Here is a 23,112-nt window from a genome sequence, read left to right as displayed (position 1 = left end):
AGTAACAGATTATCATACTAGGTGAATGAGGTCAGAGAGAGAAAGACAAATAGCATAAGATATCACTTATAGGTGAAATTTATCAATTCATGCAAATGATCTAACTGACAAAACATAAACAGACTCTCAGTGGCAGACAAGAAACGTACGATGGCCATACAGGAAAGGTGGGGTGAGGGATACATTTGGAGGTTGGGATTGGCATATAAACACTAATATGGATCGTAGATCATCCAAAAGCACCTTGTGAATAGCTGAAGGAGCTCTCCTCAACACACTATAATCACCTTCTGGAAAACCAACCCGAAAAAGACTAGATAGACCTCTATGTATAACAGAATCACGTTGCTGAACAGGTAAACCCAAAACACATCACTGCAAATCAACTCTACTCCCATATACAGTAAAAATTAACTTGAAAGGGAAAAAAGAAAAAACAAAAAAAACACAGACAGACAGACTTGGGCAAGAAGGAATACTGCCCCCTTGGGGCCGATTCCCGTAACTAAACTTTACTAGGACCGGTGCTGCTGGGCGCTTCATCCTCACAACCCAAGCTGGGAGGAAAAGCACGCCTGCCCTCAAGAAATGTGCTGAGCTAGGCGACTGAGAAGGAACTCACAACAGGGCAGAGGTTCAAGACGCCAAATTCAAGAGGTGACTTTGCTCACACTATGGTAAAAACAAAATTTCAAAACAGGACCTGACATGTTTCAACCTCGCTGAACGTTAGAGAGCTGCGTATCAGAACTATAACAAGGTATCACCTGCCACCAGTCACGAGGCCATTGTCAACTGAATCTACGAATAAGAAATGCTGGAGAGGGCGTGGAGGAGAGGTAACCCTCCTACACTGTTGGGGGGAACGTAAAACGGTAGAAGCCTCTATGGAGAGCACTGAGGGGGTTCCTTACAAAATAGACAATGATAATAGAAGGCTCCCTAAATCCTTACACAAAAATAAAGTCCAACTCGAAGAAAGACCTAAAGGTAAGGACGGGTACTATAAAACCCTTGAGGAAAATGTACGCTTTTGAAAAGCTTCGACCTAAATCACAGCAAGGTGTTTTTTCAACCACGACGCAAAGAAATGAAAAATAAAAACGTGCAAATGGGACCTCATTAAACCTAAAGGCATTTGCACAGCAAAGGAAACCATAACAACACAAAAAGACAACCTGCAGAATGGACAAAAAGACTTGCAATCGAAGCTACCCGAAGAAATTAATGTCCAAAACATACAAGTAGCTCATGCAGCTGATTAACACTTTCAAAAAACCACTAAATAGGAAAAAGTATGAAACAGTTCTTTAAAGAAGACTTACAGGGGCTTCCCAATCACTTCCCTGGCGCAGTGGTTGAGAGTCTGCCTGCCAATGCAGGAGACACGGGTTCGAGCCCTGGTCTGGGAAGATCCCACATGCCGCGGAGCGGATGCGCCCGTGAGCCACAATTACTGAGCCTGCGCGTCTGGAGCCTGTGCTCCGCAACGGGAGAGGCCGCGACAGTGAGAGGCCCGCGCACCGCGATGAGGAGTGGCCCCCGCTTGCCGAAATTAGGGAGGGCCCTCGCGCAGAAACGAAGACCCAACACAGCCATAAATAAATAAATAAATAAATAAAATTTTAAAAAAATACCGAACATATATATATAAAAAAAAGAGCCTTTAAAAATAAAAAAAGAAGACTTACAGAGGGCCGAAAAGCACAGGAAGAGATGCTCATGATCACTAATTCTCAGAAAAAGGCAAATCAAAAGTACCACGAGGTATCACCTCACAGAGGTCAAAAGGGCCATCATCAAGATATCTACAAGCTATACATGCTGGACATGGGGTGTGCAAAACGGATCCCTCCTACAATCTTGGTGGAATGTAAATCAGTACATCTACTGCGGATAACCCTCTCCTGGCCTTGCATCCCGATATGATCATAATTCGGAACGACACGTGCCACCTGTATTTTCATGACAGCACGATTAGGACAAGTCCGGATATAGAATCCACCGAAATGTGCATCAAAAGAGAAATGAACAGTATGGGGTACATATATACAAAGAAATAGTACTCAGCCAAAAAGAAGAGTGAACACATACCATCTGCAGCAACAAGGATGGACTAACAGATTATCATACTAGGTGAATGAGGTCAGAAAAACACAAACAGCATAAGATATCCCTTATAGGTGAAACCTATCAATTCATGCAAATGATCTAACTGACAAAACAGAAACAGACTCTCAGTGGTAGACAAGAAACTTACGATGACCACACAGGAAAGGTGGGGTGAGGGATACATTTGGAGGTTGGGATTGGCAGGATATAAACACTAATATGGATCGTAGATCATCCAAAAGGACCTTGTGAATAGCTCAAGGAGCTCTACTCAACACACTATAATCACCTTCTGGAAAAACAACCCGAAAAAGACTAGATAGACCTCTATGTATAACGGAATCACGTTGCTGAACTGGTAAACCCAAAATATGTCACTGCAAATCAACTCTACTCCTATATAAAATAAAAACTAACTTAAAACAGAAAAAAGAAAAAAAAAAAGACACACAGCCTTGGGCAAAGAGAAATGCTGCCGCCTTGTGGCCTTTTCCTGTAACTACAATTTGGAAAACGCTGCGGACGGGCCCTCAATAATCGCAAGGCCTGTGGGGCTGTGAATAAATAACACCTGCCCTCCAGAAAAACCCGGGGCTAGTTCATCGAAAAACAATGCAAAACAGGGCAGCCGTTCAAGACGCCAATTTGAAGCTGTCAATTTTACTCACACTGTAGAAAAAAAAAAGCACATGGAAAGATGCTCAGCATCACTCGTTATTAGAGAAATGCAGAGTAAAACTACAATCAGGTATCACCTCACACCACTCAGACTGGCCATCGCCAAAAAAAGTCTACAAGGAATAAAGGCTGCAAAGCACGTGGGCAAAAGGGAATCATCCTACACTCTTGCAGGGAATGTCAACTGGTGCAGTCACTGTGGAGATCTGTATGGACCTTCCTGTAACATAGCTACACAGAGAACCAATATGTGATCAGGCAATCCCTCTCCTGCCCTTGCATCCCGATATGATTATAATTCAGAATGACACGTACCACCTGTATTTTCATGGCAGCACAATTAGGGCAAGTCCGGATACAGAATCCACCCAAAATGTGCATCAAAAGAAAGATGAACAGTATGGGGTACACACATACAATGAATTACTACTCAGCCAACAAGAAGAATGAAAACATACCATCTGCAGCAACAAGGAGGGACTAACAGATTATCCTACTAGGTGAATGAGGTCAGAGAGAGAAAGACAAATAGCATATCACTTATAGGTGAAACCTATCAATTCATGTAAATGATCTACCTGACAAAACATAAACAGACTCTCAGTGGTAGACAAGAAACTTACGATGACCATACAGGAAAGGTTGGGTGAGGGATACATTTGGAGGTTGGGATTGGCAGGATATAAACACTAATATGGATCGTAGATCATCCAAAAAGACCTTGTGAATAGCTCAAGGAGCTCTCCTCAACACACTATGATCACCTTCTGGAAAACCAACCCGAAAAAGACTAGATAGATCTCTATGTATAACAGAATCACGTTGCTGAACAGGTAAACCCAAAACACGTCACTGCAAATGAACTCTACTCCCATATACAGTAAAAATTAACTTGAAAGGGAAAAAAGAAAAAAAAAAAACCACAAACAGACAGACTTGGGCAAGAAGTAATACTGCCGCCCTGGGGCCGTCTCCCGTAACTAAACTTTACTAGAACCGGTGCTGCTGGGCGCTTCATCCTCACAACCCGAGCTGGGAGGAAAAGCACGCCTGCCCTCAAGAAATGTGCTGAGCTAGGCGACTGAGAAGGAACTCACAACAGGGCAGAGGTTCAAGACGCCAAATTCAAGAGGTGACTTTGCTCATACTATGGTAAAAACAAAATTTCAAAACAGGACCTGATATGTTTCAACCTCGCTGAACGTTAGAGAGCTGCGTATCAGAACTATAACAAGGTATCTCCTGCCACCAGTCACGTGGCCATTGTCAAGTTAATCTACACATAAGAAATGCTGGAGAGGGCGTGGAGGAGAGGTAACCCTCCTACACTGTTGGGGGGAACGTAAAACGGTAGAAGCCTCTATGGAGAGCACTGAGGGGGGTTCCTTACAAAATAGACAATGATAATAGAAGGCTCCCTAAATCCTTACACAAAAATAAAGTCCAACTCGAAGAAAGACCTAAAGGTAAGGACGGGTACTATAAAACCCTTGAGGAAAATGTACGCTTTTGAAAAGCTTCGACCTAAATCACAGCAAGGTGTTTTTTCAACCACGACGCAAAGAAATGAAAAATAAAAACGTGCAAATGGGACCTGATTAAACCTAAAGGCATGTGCACAGCAAAGGAAACCGTAACAACACAAAAAGACAACCTGCAGAATGGACAAAAAGACTTGCAATCGAAGCTACCCGAAATTATTGTCCAAAACATACAAGCAGCTCATGCAGCTGATTAACATTTTCAAAAAACCACTAAATAGGCAAAAGTACGAAACAGTTCTTTAAAGAAGACTTACAGGGGCTTCCCAACCACTTCCCTGGCGCAGTGGTTGGGAATCTGCCTGCCAATGCAGGGGGCACGGGTTCGAGCCCTGGTCTGGGAAGATCCCACATGCCGCGGAGCAACTAGGCCCGTGAGCCACAACTACTGAGCCTGCGCGTCTGGAGCCTGTGCTCCGCAACGGGAGAGGCCGCGACAGTGAGAGGCCCGCGCACCGCGATGAGGAGTGGCCCCCGCTTGCCGAAATTAGGGAGGGCCCTCGCGCAGAAACGAAGACCCAACACAGCCATAAATAAATAAATAAATAAATAAATAAATAATTTAAAAAAAAAACCTAGCATATATATCTAAAAGAAAGAGCCTTTAAAAAAAAAAAGAACACTTACAGAGGGCCAAAAAGCACAGGAGATGCTCATGATCACTAATTCTCAGAAAAAGGCAAATCAAAAGTACCACGAGGTATCACCTCACAGAGGTCAAAAGGGCCATCATCAAGATATCTACAAGCAATACATGCTGGACATGGTGTGTGCAAAACGGATCCCTCCTACAATCTTGGTGGGAATGTAAATCGGTACATCCACTGCGGATAACGATGGGAAGGTTCCTGTAAAATGTAAAAATACAAATCCCATGGCACCCAGCAATCCCTCTCCTGGGCGGATATCCAGGGAAAACCAGACTTTGGACAGACACCTGCACCCCAGCGTTCACGGCACCACTGCTTACAACCGGCAAGACACGGAAGCCACCAAAGTGTAGGAGGACAGATGAATCGCTCAAGCAGGTGCGGCACCTGTACCCAACGGAACAGAACTCAGCCATAACCAAAGGATGAAATCATTCCATTTCCAGCCACAGGGATGGAAGGAGAGATGATCATACTTAGTCAAGAAGTGAGACACACAAAAACAAATACCATATGATACCACTTAGAGGTGGCATCTAAATATGGATCCAGAGGAATTAATGTGCAAAACAGAGACAGCCTCACAGCTATGGAAAATGAAGTAATGCTCACCAAACGCGAAAGGTGGGGTGAGGGAGAAATGGGCTGGTTGCCATTAATGTATACAGGCTAATATTAAAAACACAGGTATTCCAGAAGGACCCTCCGGAGAGGACAAGGAACTCTACTCAACACTCTAATAAAGAACATGGGAAAAGAACCCAAAGAGGAACATATATACATCTATGTATAACACAATCACCTGCTGTACACTGAAAAAAAATAAACAACGCCCACACCCAACTAAATCACCTATACACCAATACAAAATACACATTACAATTAAAAAAACAAAAGTGCCAACCCATTTCCCTTAGCCCTCGGGGACCTGGGCTGGGGTCTCATCCATGGACGCGGAGCAGGCTTGGGGCCCAAAGCTGGACTGTCGCGGCGCTGAGCGAGCTGGGGACGATGTGACAGCAAAGGACCCCCTTAGACCTGGACTGCCTGATCCGCTCTGCATCCCACAATCTCCAGACCCAGGGGGGCTCCCCTACAGCTACACCACGCCTCGGGCACCAGAAACGATGCTGCGTTCTGGGCGGGAAGGAGAGCTTTCAAAAGTCCCCGGGGGTCCACGTCTCCTGGGGTGGGGTTCCCTCCTCCAGCCTCCTTCCGTGGAGTCGCCCCACCTATGGACCACAGCTCCGTCATCAGAGCGGTTTCCCAGGCACTGGGATTTGTCTGGGGGTTGAAGGGTAAGGGACAGGAAGCAATGAGACACAAGCCCTTCGGTGTTTCTTCTGGCACATTCCACTCAAACTGAGGACCCAGGAACAGGACTTTCCTTCGGGCTCGGCTTCCCCGAGTAACCAGAGTTGGGCATGAAGAAATGCTGCCGCCTTGTGGCCGTTTCCTGTAACAACAACGTGGAAAACGCTGCGGACGGACCCTCAATAATCGCAAGGCCTGTGGGGCTGTGAATAAATAACACGTGCCCTCCAGAAAAACCCGGGGCTAGTTCATCGAAATACAATGCAAAACAGGGCAGCCGATCAAGAAGCCAATTTGAAGCTGTCATTTTACTCACACTGTAGAAAAAAAAAGCACGTGGAAAGATGCTCAGCATCACTCATTATTAGAGAAATGGAGAGTAAAACTACAATCAGGTATCACCTCACACCCTCAGACTGCCCATCGCCAAAAGAATCTACAAGGAATAAAGGCTGCAGAGCACGTGAGCAAAAGCAAATCGTCCTACACTCTTGCAGGGAATGTCAACTGTGGAAGTCACTGTGGAGATCTGTATGGACCTTCCTGTAACATAGCTACACAGAGAACCAATATGGGATCCGGCAATCCCTCTCCTGGCCTTGCATCCCGATATGATCATAATTCGGAACGACACGTGCCACCTGTATTTTCATGGCAGCACGATTAAGACAAGTCCGGATACAGAATCCACCCAAATGTGCATCAAAAGAAAAATGAACATCATGGGGTACATACATACAAAGAAATAGTACTCAGCCAAAAAGAAGAGTGAACACATACCATCTGCAGCAACAAGGATAGAGTAACAGATTATCATACTAGGTGAATGAGGTCAGAGAAAGACAAACAGCATAAGATATCCCTTATAGGTGAAACCTATCAATTCATACAAATGATCTCACTGACAAAACATAAACAGACTCTCAGAGGTAGACAAGAAATTTACGATGACCATACAGGAAAGGTGGGGTGAGGGATACATTTGGAGGTTGGGATTGGCAGGATATAAACACTAATATGGATCGTAGATCATCAAAAAGGACCTTGTGAATAGCTCAAGGAGCTCTACTCAACACACTATAATCACCTTTGGGAAAAACAACCTGAAAAAGACTAGATAGACCTCTATGTATAACGGAATCACGTTGCTGAACTGGTAAACCCAAAACACGTCACTGCAAATCAACTCTACTCCTATATAAAATAAAAATTAACTGGAAACAGAAAAAAAAAAAAGACAGCCTTGGCAAAAATAAATGTTGCCGCCTTGTGGCCTTTTCCTGTAACTACAACGTGGAAAACGCTGCGGACGGGCCCTCAATAATCGCAAGACCTGTGGGGCTGTGAATAATAACACCTGCCCTCCAGAAAAACCCGGGGCTACTTCATCGAAATACAATGCAAAACAGGGCAGCCGATCAAGAAGCCAATTTGAAGCTGTCAATTTTACTCACACTGTAGAAAAAAAAAAGCACGTGGAAAGATGCTCAGCATCACTCGTTATTAGAGAAATGGAGAGTAAAACTACAATCAGGTATCACCTCACACCACTCAGACTGGCCATCGCCAAAAATATCTACAAAGAATAAAGGCTGCAGAGCACGTGGGCAAAAGCAAATCGTCCTACACTCTTGCAGGGAATGTCAACTGTGGAAGTCACTGTGGAGATCTGTATGGACCTTCCTGTAACATAGCTACACAGAGAACCAATATGTGATCCGGCAGTCCCTCTCTGCCCTTGAATCCCGATATGATCATAATTCAGAACGACACGTGCCACCTGTATTTTCATGGCAGCACAATTAGGGCAAGTCCGGATACAGAATCCACCCAAAATGGGCATCAAAAGAAAGATGAACATTATGGGGTACACACATACAGTGAATTAGTACTCAGCCAACAAGAAGAATGAAAACATACCATCTGCAGAAACAAGGAGGGACTAACAGATTATCCTACTAGGTGAATGAGGTCAGAGAGAGAAAGACAAATATCATAAGATATCCCTTATAAGTGAAACCTATCAATTCATGCAAATGATCTAATTGACTAAACAGAAACAGACTCTCAGAGGTAGACAAGAAACTTACGATGACCATGCAGGAAAGGTGGGGTGAGGGATACATTTGGAGGTTGGGATTGGCAGGATATAAACACTAATATGGATCGTAGATCATCCAAAAGGACCTTGTGAATAGCTCAAGGAGCTCAACGCAACACACTACAATCACCTTCTGGAAAAACAACCCGAAAAAGACTAGATAGACCTCTATGTATAACAGAATCACGTTGCTAAACAGGTAAACCCAAAACACGTCACTGCAATCAGCTCTACTCCCATATAAAATAAAAATTAACTTGAAACGGAAAAAAGAAAAAAAAAAACAGACAGACAGACAGACTTGGGCAAAAAGAAGTGCTGCCACCTTGTGGACTTTTCCTGTAAGGACAATGTGGAAAACGCTGCTGACGGGCCCTGAATAATCGCAAGGCCTGTGGGGCTGTGATAAATAACACCTGCACTCGAGAAAAACCCGGGGCTAGTTCATCAAAAAAGAATGCAAAACAAGGCAGCCGTTCAAGAAGCCAATTTGAAGCTGTCAATTTTACACTGTAGGATAAAAAAAGCACATGGAAAGATGCTCAGCATCACTCATTATTAGAGAAATGCAGAGTAAATCTACAATCAGATATCACCTCACAGAGGGCAAAAGGGCCATCATCAAGATATCTACAAGCAATAAATGCTGCACAAGGTGTGTGGAAAATGGAACCCTCCTACACTCTTGGTGGGAATGTAAATCGGTACACCCACTGCGGATAAAGATGGGAAGGTTCCTGTAAAACTAACAATACAAATCCCATGGCACCCAGCAATCCCTCTCCTGGGCGGATATCCAGGGAAAACCAGACTTTGGACAGACACCTGCACCCCAGCGTTCCCAGCACCACTGCGTACAACGGGCAAGACACGGAAGCCACCAAAGTGTAGGAGGACAGATGAATCGCTCAAGCAGGTGCGGCACCTGTACCCAACGGAACAGAACTCAGCCATAAACAAAGGATGAAATCATTCCATTTCCAGCCACAGAGGTGGAAGGAAAGATGATCATACTTAGTCAAGAAGTGAGACACACAAAAACAAGTACCATATGATACCACTTAGAGGTGGCATCTAAATATGGATCCAGATGAATTAATGTGCAAAACAGAGACAGAAGCCTCACAGCTATGGAAAATGAAGTAATGCTCACCAAATGGAGGGGTGGGGGTGAGGGAGAATGGGCAGGTTGCCATTAATGTATACAGGCTAATATTAAAAACCCAGGTAATCCAGAAGGACCCACCAGACAGGACAAGGAACTCTACTCCACACTTATAATAAACTACATGGGAAAAGAACCCAAAGAGGAACATATATACATCTATGTATAACAGAATCGCCTGCTGTACACTGAAAAAAAAATAAACAACGCCCGCACCCAACTAAATCACCTATACCACCAATAACAAAATACACATTACAATTAAAAAAAGAAAAGTGCCAACCCCATTTCCCTTGGCCCTCGGGGACCTGGCTGGGTCTCATCCATGGACGTGGAGCAGGCTTGGGGCCCAAAGCTGGACTGTCGCGGTGCTGAGCGAGCTGGGGACGATGTGACAGCAAGGACCCCCTTAGACCTGGACTGCCTGGTCCGCTCTGCATCCCACAATCTCCAGATCCAGGAGGGCTCCCCTACAGCTAACACCAAGCCTCGGGCACCCAAAAACGATGCTGCATTCTGGGCGGGAATGAGAGCTTTCAAAAGTCCCCAGGGGTCCACGTCTCCTGGGATGGGGTTCCCTCCTCCAGCCTCATTCCATGGAGTCACCCCACCTATGGACCACAGCTCCGTCATCAGAGCGGTTTCCCAGGCACTGGGATTTGTCTGCGGGTTGAAGGGCGAGGGAGAGGAAGCAATGAGACACAAGCCCTTCGGTGTTTCTTCTGGCACATTCCACTCAAACTGAGGACCCAGGAACAGGACTTTCCTTCAGGCTCGGCTTCCCCGAGTAACCAGAGTTGGGCATGAAGAAATGCTGCCGCCTTGCGGCCGATTCCTGTAACAACAACGTGGAAAACGCTGCTGTTGGGCCCTGAATAATCTAAAGGCCTGTGGGGCTGTGAATAAATAACACCTGCCCTCCAGAAAAACCCGGGGCTACTTCATCGAAAAACAATGCAAAACAGGACAGCAATTCAAGAAGCCAATTTGAAGGTGTTGATTTCACTCACAGTGTAGAGCAAAAAAGCACATGGAAAGATGCTCAGCATCACTCGTTATTAGAGAAACGCAGAGTAAAACTACAATCAGGTATCATCTCACACCCTCAGACTGGCCATCGCCAAAAAAAACCTACAAGTAATAAAGGCTGCAGAGGACGTGTGCAAAAGGGAATCGTCCTACACTCTTGCTGGGAATGTCAAATGCTGCTGCCACTATGGAGATCTGTATGGACCTTCCTGTAACATAGCTACACAGAGAACCAATATGGGATCCGGCAATCCCTCTCCTGCCCTTGCATCCCGATATGATCATAATTCAGAACGACACGTGCCACCTGTATTTTCATGGCAGCACAATTAGGGCAAGTCCGGAGACAGAATCCACCCACAATGTGCATCAAAAGAAAAATGAACATCATGGGGTACATACATACAATGAATTACTCTTCAGCAACAAGAAGAATGAAAACATACCATCTGCAGCAACAAGGAGGACTAACAGATTATCATACTAGGTGAATGAGGTCAGAGAGAGAAAGACAAATAGCATAAGCTATCCCTTATAGGTGAAATTTATCAATTCATGCAAATGATGTAATTGACAAAACAGAAACAGACTCTCAGTGGCAGACAAGAAACGTACGATGACCATACGGAAAGGTGGGGTGAGGGATACATTTGAGGTTGGGATTGGCATATAAACACTAATATGGATCGTACATCATCCAAAAGGACCTTGTGAATAGCTCAAGGAGCTCTACGCAACACACTATAATCACCTTCTGGAAAAACAACCCGAAAAAACTAGATAGACCTCTATGTATAACGGAATCACGTTGCTGAACTGGTAAACCCAAAACACGTCACTGCAAATCAACTCTACTCCTATATAAATAAAAATTAACTGGAAACAAAAAAAGAAAAAAAAAACAAGACAGACAGCCTTGGGCAAAAACAAATGCTGCCGCCTTGTGGCCTTTCCTGTAACTACTACGTGGAAAACGCTGCCGACGGGCCCTCAATAATCGCAAGGCCTGTGGGGCTGTGAATAAATAACACCTGCACTCCAGAAAACCCGGGGCTACTTCATCGAAAAACAATGCAAAACAGGGCAGCTGTCAAAAAGCCCAATTTGAAGCTGGTCAATTTTACTCACACTATAGAAAAAAAAAAGCACATGGAAAGATGCTCAGCATCACTCGTTAATTAGAGAAATGTAGAGTAAAACTACAATCAGGTATCACCTCACACCACTCAGACTGGCATTGCCAAAAATATCTACAAAGAATAAAGGCTGCAGAGCACGTGGGCAAAAGCAAATCGTCCTACACTCTTGCAGGGAATGTCAACTGTGGAAGTCACTGTGGAGATCTGTATGGACCTTCCTGTAACATAGCTACACCAGAGAACCAATATGGGATCCGGCAATCCCTCTCCTGCCCTTGCATCCGATATGATCATAATTCGGAACGACACGTGCCACCTGTATTTTCATGGCAGCACGATTAGGGAAGTCCGGATATAGAATCCACCCAAATGTGCATCAAAAGAAAAATGAACATTTTGGGGTACATACATACAAAGAAATACTACTCAGCCAAAAAGAAGAGTGAACACATACCATCTGCAGCAACAAGGATAGAGTAACAGATTATCATACTAGGTGAATGAGGTCAGAGAAAGACACAGCATAAGATATCCCTTATAGGTGAAACCTATCAATTCATGCAAAGCTAACGGACAAAACATAAACAGACTCTCGGAGGTAGACAAGAAACTTACGATGACCATACAGGAAAGGTGGGTGAGGGATACATTTGGAGGTTGGGTTTGGCAGGATATAAACACTAATATGGATCGTAGATCATCCAAAAGGACCTTGTGAATAGCTCAAGGAGCTCTACTCAACACACTATAATCACCTTCTGGAAAAACCAACCTGAAAAAAGACTAGCTAGACCTCTATGTATAACGGAATCACGTTGCTGACTGGTAAACCCAAAATACGTCACTGCAAATCAACTCTACTCCTATATAAAATAAAAATAACTTAAAACAGAACAAAGAAAAAAAAACAAGACAGACAGCCTTGGGCAAAAAGAAATGCTGCCTCCTTGTGGCCTTTTCCTGTAACTACAACGTGGAAAACGCTTGCGGACCGGGCCCTCAATAATCGCAAGGCCTGTGGGGCTGTGAATAGATAACACTGCCCTCCAGGAAAACCCGGGGCTACGTTCATCGAAAAACAATGCAAAACAGGGCAGCTGTTCAGAAGCCAATTGGAAGCTGTCAATTTTACTCACACTGTAGAAAAAAAAAGCACATGGAAAGATGCTCAGCATCACACGTTATTAGAGAAATGGAGAGTAAAACTACAATCAGGTATCACCTCACACCACTAAGACTGGCCATCGCCAAAAATATCTACAAAAGAATAAAGTCTGCAGAGCACGTGGGCAAAAGCAAATCGTCCTACACTCTGCAGGGAATGTCAACTGTGGAAAGTCACTGTGGAGATCTGTATGGACCTTCCTGTAACATAGCTACACAGAGAACCAATATGTGATCCGGCAATCCCTCTCCTGCCCTTGCATCCCGATATGATCATAATTCAGAACGACACGTGCCACCCGTATTTTCATGGCAGCACACTTAGGGTAAGTCCGGATACAGAATCCACCCAAAATGGGCATCAAAAGAAAGATGAACATTCTGGGGTACACACATACAATGAATTACTACTCAGCCAACAAGAAGAATGAAAACTACTATCTGCAGCAACAAGGAGGGACTAAAAGATTATCCTACTAGGTGAATGAGGTCAGAGAGAGAAAGACAAATAGCATAAGATATCCCTTATAGGTGAAACCTATCAATTCATGCAAATGATCTAATTGACAAAACAGAAACAGACTCTCAGTGGCAGACAAGAAACGTACGACGACCATACGGGAAAGGTGGGTGAGGGATACATTTGGAGGTTGGGATTGGCATATAAACACTAATATGGATCGTAGATCATCCAAAAGGACCTTGTGAATAGATCAAGGAGCTCAACTCAACACACTATAATCACCTTCTGGAAAACCAACCAGAAAAAACTAGATAGACCTCTATGTATAACAGAATCACGTTGCTGAACAGGTAAACCCAAAACACGTCACTGCAAATCAACTCTACTCCCATATACAGTAAAAATTAACTTGAAAGGGAAAAAAGAAAAAAAAAAAAAACACAGACAGACAGACTTGGGCAAGAAGGAATACTGCCCCCTTGGGGCCGTCTCCCGTAACTAAACTTTACTAGGACCGGTGCTGCTGGGCGCTTCATCCTCACAACCCGAGCTGGGAGGAAAAGCACGCCTGCCCTCAAGAAATGTGCTGAGCTAGGCGACTGAGAAGGAACTCACAACAGGGCAGAGGTTCAAGACGCCAAATTCAAGAGGTGACTTTGCTCACACTATGGTAAAGACAAAATTTCAAAACAGGACCTGACATGTTTCAACCTCGCTGAACGTTAGAGAGCTGCGTATCAGAACTATAACAAGGTATCACCTGCCACCAGTCACGAGGCCATTGTCAACTGAATCTACGAATAAGAAATGCTGGAGAGGGCGTGGAGCAGAGGTAACCCTCCTACACTGTTGGGGGGAACGTAAAAACGGTAGAAGCCTCTATGGAGAGCACTGAGGGGGTTCCTTACAAAATAGACAATGATAATAGAATGCTCCCTAAATCCTTACACAAAAATAAAGTCCAACTCGAAGAAAGACCTAAAGGTAAGGACGGGTACTATAAACCCTTGAGGAAATGTACGCTTTTGAAAAGCTTCGACCTAAATCACAGCAAGGTGTTTTTTCAACCACGACAGCAAAGAACTGAAAAATAAAAACGTGCAAATGGGACCTGATTAAACCTAAAGGCATTTGCACAGCAAAGGAAACCGTAACAATAGAAAAAGACAACCTGCAGAATGGACAAAAAGACTTGCAATCGAAGCTACCCGAAGAAATTATATGTCCAAAACATACAAGTAGCTCATGCAGCTGATTAACATTTTCAAAAAACCACTAAATAGACAAAAGTACGAAACAGTTCTTTAAAGAAGACTTACAGGGCTTCCCAACCACTTCCCTGGAGCGGTGGTTGAGAGCCTGCCTGCCAATGCAGGAGACACGGGTTCGAGCCCTGGTCTGGGAGGATCCCGCATTCCGCGGAGCGATGCGCCCGTGAGCCACAATTACTGAGCCTGCGCGTCTGGCAGCCTGTGCTCCGCAACGGGAGAGGCCGCGATGTGAGAGGCCCGAGCACCGAGATGAGGAGTGGCCCCCGCTTGCCGAAATTAGGGAGGGCCCTCGCGCAGAAACGAAGACCCTACACAGCCATAAATAAATAAATAAATAAATTTTTAAAAAAAACACCTAGCATATATATTTTTTAAAAAGAGCCTTTAAAAAAAAAAGAACACTTACAGAGGGCCGAAAAGCACAGGAAGAGATGCTCATGATCACTAATTCTCAGAAAAAGGCAAATCAAAAGTACCGCGAGGTATCACCTCACAGAGGTCAAAATGGCCATCATCAAGATATCTACAAGCAATACATGCTGGACGTGGGTGTGCAAAACGGATCCCTCCTACACTCTTGGTGGGAATGTAAATCAGTACATCTGCGGCGGATAACGATGGGAAGGTTCCTGTAAAAAGTAAAACTACAAATCCCATGGCACCCAGCAATCCCTCTCCTGGGCGGATATCCAGGGAAAACCAGACTTTGGACAGACACCTGCACCCCAGCGTTCCCAGTACCACTGCGTACAACTGGCAAGACACGGAAGCCACCAAAGTGTAGGAGGACAGATGAATCGCTCAAGCAGGTGCGGCACCTGTACCCAACGGAATAGAACTCAGCCATAAACCAAAGGATGAAATCATTCCATGTCCAGCCACAGGGATGGAAGGAGAGATGATCATACTTACTCAACAAGTGAGACACACAAAACAAGTACCATGTGATACCACTTAGAGGTGGCATCTAAATATGGATGCAGAGGAATTAACGTGCAAAACAGAGACAGCCTCACAGCTATGGAAACTGAAGTAATGCTCACCAAACGGGAAAGGTGGGGTGAGGGAGAAATGGGCAGGTTGCCATTAATGTACACAGGCTAATGTTAAAAACACAGGTACTCCAGAAGGACCCCCCGGATAGGACAAGGAACTCTACTCAACACTCTAATAAACTACATGGGAAAAGAACCCAAAGAGGAACATATATACACGTATGTATAACTGAATCACTTGCTGTACACTGAAATAAACAAACAAAAACGCCCACACCCAACTAAATCACCTATACACCAGTACAAAATACACATTACAATTAAAAAAAGAAAATGCCAACCCCATTTCCCTTAGCCCTCGGGGACCTGGGCTGGGGTCTCATCCATGGACGCGGAGCAGGCTTGGGGCCCAAAGCTGGACTGTCGCTGGCGCTGAGCAAGCTGGGGACAATGTGACAGCAAAGGACCCCCTTAGACCTGGACTGCCTGATCCCGCTCTGCATCCCACAATCTCCAGATCCAGGGGGGCTCCCCTAGGGTACACCACGCCTCGGGCACCAGAAACGATGCTGCGTTCTGGGCGGGAAGGAGAGCTTTCAAACGTCCCCGGGGGTCCACGTCTCCTGGGGGTGGGGTTCCCTCCTCCACCCTCCTTCCGTGGAGTCGCCCCACCTATGGACCACAGCTCCGTCATCAGAGCGGTTTCCCAGGCACTGGGATTTGTCTGGGGGTTGAAGGGTAAGGGACAGGAAGCAATGAGACACAAGCCCTTCGGTGTTTCTTCTGGCACATTCCACTCAAACTGAGGACCGAGGCACAGGACTTTCCTTCGGGCTCGGCTTCCCCAAGCAACCAGAGTTGGGCATGAAGACATGCTGGCCGCCTTGTGGCCGTTTCCTGTAACAACAACGTGGAAAACGCTGCTGAGGGGCCCTCAATAATCACAAGGCCTGTGGGGCCGTGAATAAATAACACCTGCCCTCCAGAAAAACCCGGGGCTAGTTCATCGAAATAGAATGCAAAACAGGGCAGCCGTTCAAGAAGCCAATTTGAAGCTGTCAATTTTACTCACAGTGTAGAAAATAAAAAGCACATGGAAAGATGCTCAGCATCACTCGTTATTAGAGAAATGGAGAGTAAACTACAATCACGTATCACCTCACACCACTCAGAATGGCCATCGCCAAAAAAATCTACAGGAATAAAGGTTGCAGAGCACGTGAGCAAAGGGAATCGTCCTACACTCTTGCAGGGAATGTCAACTGGTGCAGTCACTGTGGAGATCTGTATGGAACTTCCTGTAACATAGCTACACAGAGAACCAATATGGGATCCGGCAATCCCTCTCCTGCCCTTGCATCCCGATATGATCATAATTCAGAACGACACGTGCCACCTGTATTTTCATGGCAGCACAATTAGGGCAAGTCCGTAGACAGAATCCACCCACAATGTGCATCAAAAGAAAAATGAACATCATGGGGTACATACATACAATGAATTACTATTCAGGCACAAGAAGAATGAAACATACCATCTGCAGCAACAAGGATGGACTAACAGATTATCATACTAGGTGAATGAGGTCAGAGAGAGAGAAAGACAAATAGCATAAGCTATCCTATAGGTGAAATTTATCAATTCATGCAATGATGTAATTGACGAAACAGAAACAGACTCTCAGTGGCAGACAAGAACGTACGATGACCACACAGGAAAGGTGGGTGAGGGATACATTTGGAGGTTGGGATTGGCAGGATATAAACACTAATATGGATCGTAGATCATCAAAAAGGACCTTGTGAATAGCTCAAGGAGCTCTACGCAACACACTATAATCACCTTCTGGAAAAACCAACCTGAAAAAAACTAGATAGACCTCTATGTATAACGGAATCACGTTGCTGAAACTGGTAAACCCAAACACGTCACTGCAAATCAACTCTACTCCTATATAAAATAAAAATTAACTGGAAACAACAAAGAAAAAAAAAACAAGACAGACAGCCTTGGGCAAAAACAAATGCTGCCGCCTTGTGGCCTTTCCTGTAACTACAACGTGGAAAACGCTGCGGACGGGCCCTCAATAATCGCAAGGCCTGTGGGGCTGTGAATAGATAACACTTGCCCTCCAGAAAAAACCCGGGGCTACTTCATCGAAAAACAATGCAAAACAGGGCAGCTGTTCAAAAAGCCAATTTGAAGCTGTCAATTTTACTCACACTGTAGAAAAAAAAAAGCACATGGAAAGATGCTCAGCATCACACGTTATTAGAGAAATGGAGAGTAAAACTACAATCAGGTATCACCTCACACCACTCAGACTGGCCATCGCCAAAAATATCTACAAAGAATAAAGGCTGCAGAGCACGTGGGCAAAAGCAAATCGTCCTACACTCTTGCAGGGAATGTCAACTGTGGAAGTCACTGTGGAGATCTGTATGGACCTTCCTGTAACATAGCTACACAGAGAACCAATATGTGATCCGGCAATCCCTCTCCTGCCCTTGCATCCCGATATGATCATAATTCAGAACGACACGTGCCACCCGTATTTTCATGGCAGCACACTTAGGGTAAGTCCGGATACAGAATCCACCCAAAATGGGCATCAAAAGAAAGATGAACATTCTGGGGTACACACATACAATGAATTACTACTCAGCCAACAAGAAGAATGAAAACATACTATCTGCAGCAACAAGGAGGGACTAAAAGATTATCCTACTAGGTGAATGAGGTCAGAGAGAGAAAGACAAATAGCATAAGATATCACTTATAGGTGAAACCTATCAATTCATGCAATGATCTAATTGACAAAACAGAAACAGACTCTCAGTGGCAGACAAGAAACGTACGACGACCATACGGGAAAGGTGGGGTGAGGGATACATTTGGAGGTTGGGATTGGCATATAAACACTAATATGGATCGTAGATCATCCAAAAGGACCTTGTGAATAGATCAAGGAGCTCAACTCAACACACTATAATCACCTTCTGGAAAACCAACCAGAAAAACTAGATAGACCTCTATGTATAACAGAATCACGTTGCTGAACAGGTAACCCAAAACACGTCACTGCAAATCAACTCTACTCCCATATACAGTAAAAATTAAATTGAAAGGAAAAAAAAAAAAAAAAAAAAAACACAGACAGACAGACTTGGGCAAGAAGGAATACTGCCCCCTTGGGGCCGTCTCCCGTAACTAAACTTTACTAGGACCGGTGCTGCTGGGCGCTTCATCCTCACAACCCGAGCTGGGAGGAAAAGCACGCCTGCCCTCAAGAAATGTGGCTGAGCTAGGCGACTGAGAAGGAACTCACAACAGGGCAGAGGTTCAAGACGCCAAATTCAAGAGGTGACTTTGCTCACACTATGGTAAAGACAAAATTTCAAACAGGAACCTGACATGTTTCAACCTCGCTGAACGTTAGAGAGCTGCGTATCAGAACTATAACAAGGTATCACCTGCCACCAGTCACGAGGCCATTGTCACTGAATCTACGAATAAGAAATGCTGGAGAGGGCGTGGAGCAGAGGTAACCCTCCTACACTGTTGGGGGGAACGAAAAACGTAGAAGCCTCTATGGAGAGCACTGAGGGGGTTCCTTACAAAATAGACAATGATAATAGAATGCTCCCTAAATCCTTACACAAAAATAAACTCCAACTCAAAGAAAGACCTAAAGGTAAGGACGGGTACTATGAAACCCTTGAGGAAAATGTACGCTTTTGAAAAGCTTCGTCCTAATCACAGCAAGGTGTTTTTCAACCACGACACAAAGAACTGAAAAATAAAAACGTGCAAATGGGACCTGATTAAACCTAAAGGCATTTGCACAGCAAAGGAAACCGTAACAATAGAAAAGACAACCTGCAGAATGGACAAAAAGACTTGCAATCGAAGCTACCCCGAAGAAATTAATGTCCAAAACATACAAGTAGCTCATGCAGCTGATTAACATTTTCAAAAAACCACTAAATAGACAAAAGTACGAAACAGTTCTTAAGAAGACTTACAAGGGCTTCCCAACCACTTCCCTGGAGCGGTGGTTGAGAGCCTGCCTGCCAATGCAGGAGACACTGGTTCGAGCCCTGGTCTGGGAGGATCCCGCATTCCGCGGAGCGGATGCGCCCGTGAGCCACAATTACTGAGCCTGCGCGTCTGCAGCCTGTGCTCCGCAACGGAGAGGGCCGCGATGGTGAGAGGCCCGAGCACCGCGATGAGGAGTGGCCCCCGCTTGCCGAAATTAGGGAGGGCCCTCGCGCAGAAACGAAGACCCTACACAGCCATAAATAATAAATAAATAAATAAATTTTAAAAAAAACACCTAGCATATATATTTTTTAAAAAGAGCCTTTAAAAAAAAAAGAACACTTACAGAGGGCCGAAAACACAGGAAGAGATGCTCATGATCACTAATTCTCAGAAAAAGGCAAATCAAAAGTACCACGAGGTATCACCTCACAGAGGTCAAAAGGGCCATCATCAAGATATCTACAAGCAATACATGCTGGACATGGTGTGTGCAAAACGGATCCCTCCTACACTCTTGGTGGGAATGTAAATCGGTACATCCACTGCGGATAACGATGGGAAGGTTCCTGTAAAAAGTAAAAATACAAATCCCATGGCACCCAGCAATCCCTCTCCTGGGCGGATATCCAGGGAAAACCAGACTTTGGACAGACACCTGCACCCCAGCGTTCCCGCACCACTGCGTACAACGGCAAGACACGGAAGCCACCAAAGTGTAGGAGGACAGATGAATCGCTCAAGCAGGTGCGGCACCTGTACCCAACGGAATAGAACTCAGCCATAAACAAAGGATGAAATCATTCCATGTCCAGCCACAGGGATGGAAGGAGAGATGATCATACTTAGTCAAGAAGTGAGACACACAAAACAAGTACCATATGATACCACTTAGAGGTGGCATCTAAATATGGATGCAGAGGAATTAATGTGCAAAACAGAGACAGCCTCACAGCTATGGAAAATGAAGTAATGCTCACCAAACGGGAAAGGTGGGGTGAGGGAGAAATGAGCAGGTTGCCATTAATGTATACAGGCTAATATTAAAAACACAGGTATCCAGAAGGACCCACCGGATAGGACAAGGAACTCTACTCAACACTCTAATAAACTACATGGGAAAAGAACCCAAAGAGGAACATATATACATATGTATAACTGAATCACTGCTGTACACTGAAATAAACAAACAAAAACGCCCACACCCAACTAAATCACCTATACACCAGTACAAAATACACATTACAATTAAAAAAAGAAAAATGCCAACCCCATTTCCCTTAGCCCTCGGGGACCTGGGCTGGGGTCTCATCCATGGACGCGGAGCAGGCTTGGGGCCCAAAGCTGGACTGTCGCGGCGCTGAGCGAGCTGGGGACGATGGGACAGCAAAGGACCCCCTTAGACCTGGACTGCCTGGTCCCTCTGCATCCCACAATCTCCAGATCCAGGGGGGCTCCCCTACAGCTACACCACGCCTCGGGCACCAGAAACGATGCTGCGTTCTGGGCGGGAAGGAGAGCTTTCAAAGTCCCCGGGGGTCCACGTCTCCTGGGGTGGGGTTCCCTCCTCCAGCCTCCTTCCGTGGAGTCGCCCCACCTATGGACCACAGCTCCGTCATCAGAGCGGTTTCCCAGGCACTGGGATTTGTCTGGGGGTTGAAGGGCAAGGGAAGGAAGCAATGAGACACAAGCCCTTCGGTGTTTCTTCTGGCACATTCCACTCAAACTGAGGACCCAGGCACAGGACTTTCCTTCGGGCTCGGCTTCCCCGAGTAACCAGAGTTGGGCATGAAGAATGCTGCCGCCTTGTGGCCGTTTCCTGTAACAACAACGTGGAAAACGCTGCTGAGGGGCCCTCAATAATCGCAAGGCCTGTGGGGCGTGAATAAATAACACCTGCCCTCCAGAAAAACCCGGGGCTAGTTCATCGAAATACAATGCAAAACAGGGCAGCCGTTCAAGAAGCCAATTTGAAGCTGTCAATTTTACTCACACTGTAGAAAAAAAAAGCACATGGAAAGATGCTCAGCATCACTCGTTATTAGAGAAATGAGAGTAAAACTACAATCAGGTATCACCTCACACCCTCAGACTGGCCATCGCCAAAAAAATCTACAAGGAATAAAGGCTGCAGAGCACGTGGGCAAAAGGGAATCGTCCTACACTCTTGCAGGGAATGTCAACTGGTGCAGTCACTGTGGAGATCTGTATGGACCTTCCTGTAACATAGCTACACAGAGAACCAATATGGGATCCGGCAATCCCTCTCCTGCCCTTGCATCCCGATATGATCATAATTCAGAACGACACGTGCCACCTGTATTTTCATGGCAGCACAATTGGGCAAGTCCGGAGACAGAATCCACCCAATGTGCATCAAAAGAAAAATGAACATCATGGGGTACATACATACAAGAATTACTCTCAGCCAACAAGAAGAATGAAACATACCATCTGCAGCAACAAGGAGGACTAACAGATTATCATACTAGGTGAATGAGGTCAGAGAGAAAGACAAATAGCATAAGCTATCCCTTATAGGTGAAATTATCAATTCATGCAAATGATCTAACTGACAAAACAGAAACAGACTCTCAGTGGCAGACAAGAAACGTACGATGACCATACAGGAAAGGTGGGGTGAGGGATACATTTGGTTGGGATTGGCATATAAACACTAATATGGATCGTAGATCATCAAAAGGACCTTGTGAATAGCTCAAGGAGCTCTACGCAACACACTATAATCACCTTCTGGAAAAACAACCCGAAAAAGACTAGATAGACCTCTATGTATAACGGAATCACGTTGCTGAACTGGTAAACCCAAAACACGTCACTGCAAATCAACTCTACTCCTATAAAATAAAAATTAACTGGAAACAAACAAAGAAAAAAAAACAAGACAGACAAGCCTTGGGCAAAAACAAATGCTGCCGCCTTGTGGCCTTTTCCTGTAACTACAACGTGGAAAACGCTGCGGACGGGCCCTCATAATCGCAAGGCCTGTGGGGCTGTGAATAGATAACACTTGCCCTCCAGAAAAACCCGGGGCTACTTCATCGAAAAACAATGCAAAACAGGGCAGCTGTTCAAAAAGCCAATTTGAAGCTGTCAATTTTACTCACACTGTAGAAAAAAAAAAGCACATGGAAAGATGCTCAGCATCACACGTTATTAGAGAAATGGAGAGTAAAACTACAATCAGGTATCACCTCACACCACTCAGACTGGCCATCGCCAAAATATCTACAAAGAATAAAGGCTGCAGAGCACGTGGGCAAAAGCAAATCGTCCTACACTCTTGCAGGGAATGTCAACTGTGGAAGTCACTGTGGAGATCTGTATGGACCTTCCTGTAACATAGCTACACAGAGAACCAATAGTGATCCGGCAATCCCTCTCCTGCCCTTGCATCCCGATATGATCATAATTCAGAACGACACGTG

At 45.1% G+C, this 23,112-nt stretch overlaps 1 protein-coding gene across 1 annotated transcript in view; it reads left to right on the top strand.

The window, feature by feature from the left end:
- Positions 1-18,141: 18,141 nt before the first annotated feature.
- NLRP8 (NLR family pyrin domain containing 8) overlaps positions 18,142-23,112 on the top strand; it is a 114,606-nt gene continuing 109,635 nt past the window's right edge. Inside the window, exons 1-2 of the mRNA XM_036833981.1 lie at positions 18,142-18,198; positions 20,297-20,410. Of these exons, the coding sequence (XP_036689876.1) occupies positions 18,142-18,198; positions 20,297-20,410 (171 nt within the window). The remainder of the gene's footprint in view (positions 18,199-20,296; positions 20,411-23,112) is intronic.

The sequence above is a fragment of the Balaenoptera musculus genome, chromosome 19, assembly GCF_009873245.2.
Source record: "Balaenoptera musculus isolate JJ_BM4_2016_0621 chromosome 19, mBalMus1.pri.v3, whole genome shotgun sequence".
Classification (NCBI taxonomy): Eukaryota; Metazoa; Chordata; class Mammalia; order Artiodactyla; family Balaenopteridae; genus Balaenoptera; species Balaenoptera musculus.
This window is presented reverse-complemented; position numbering and strand designations above follow the sequence as displayed.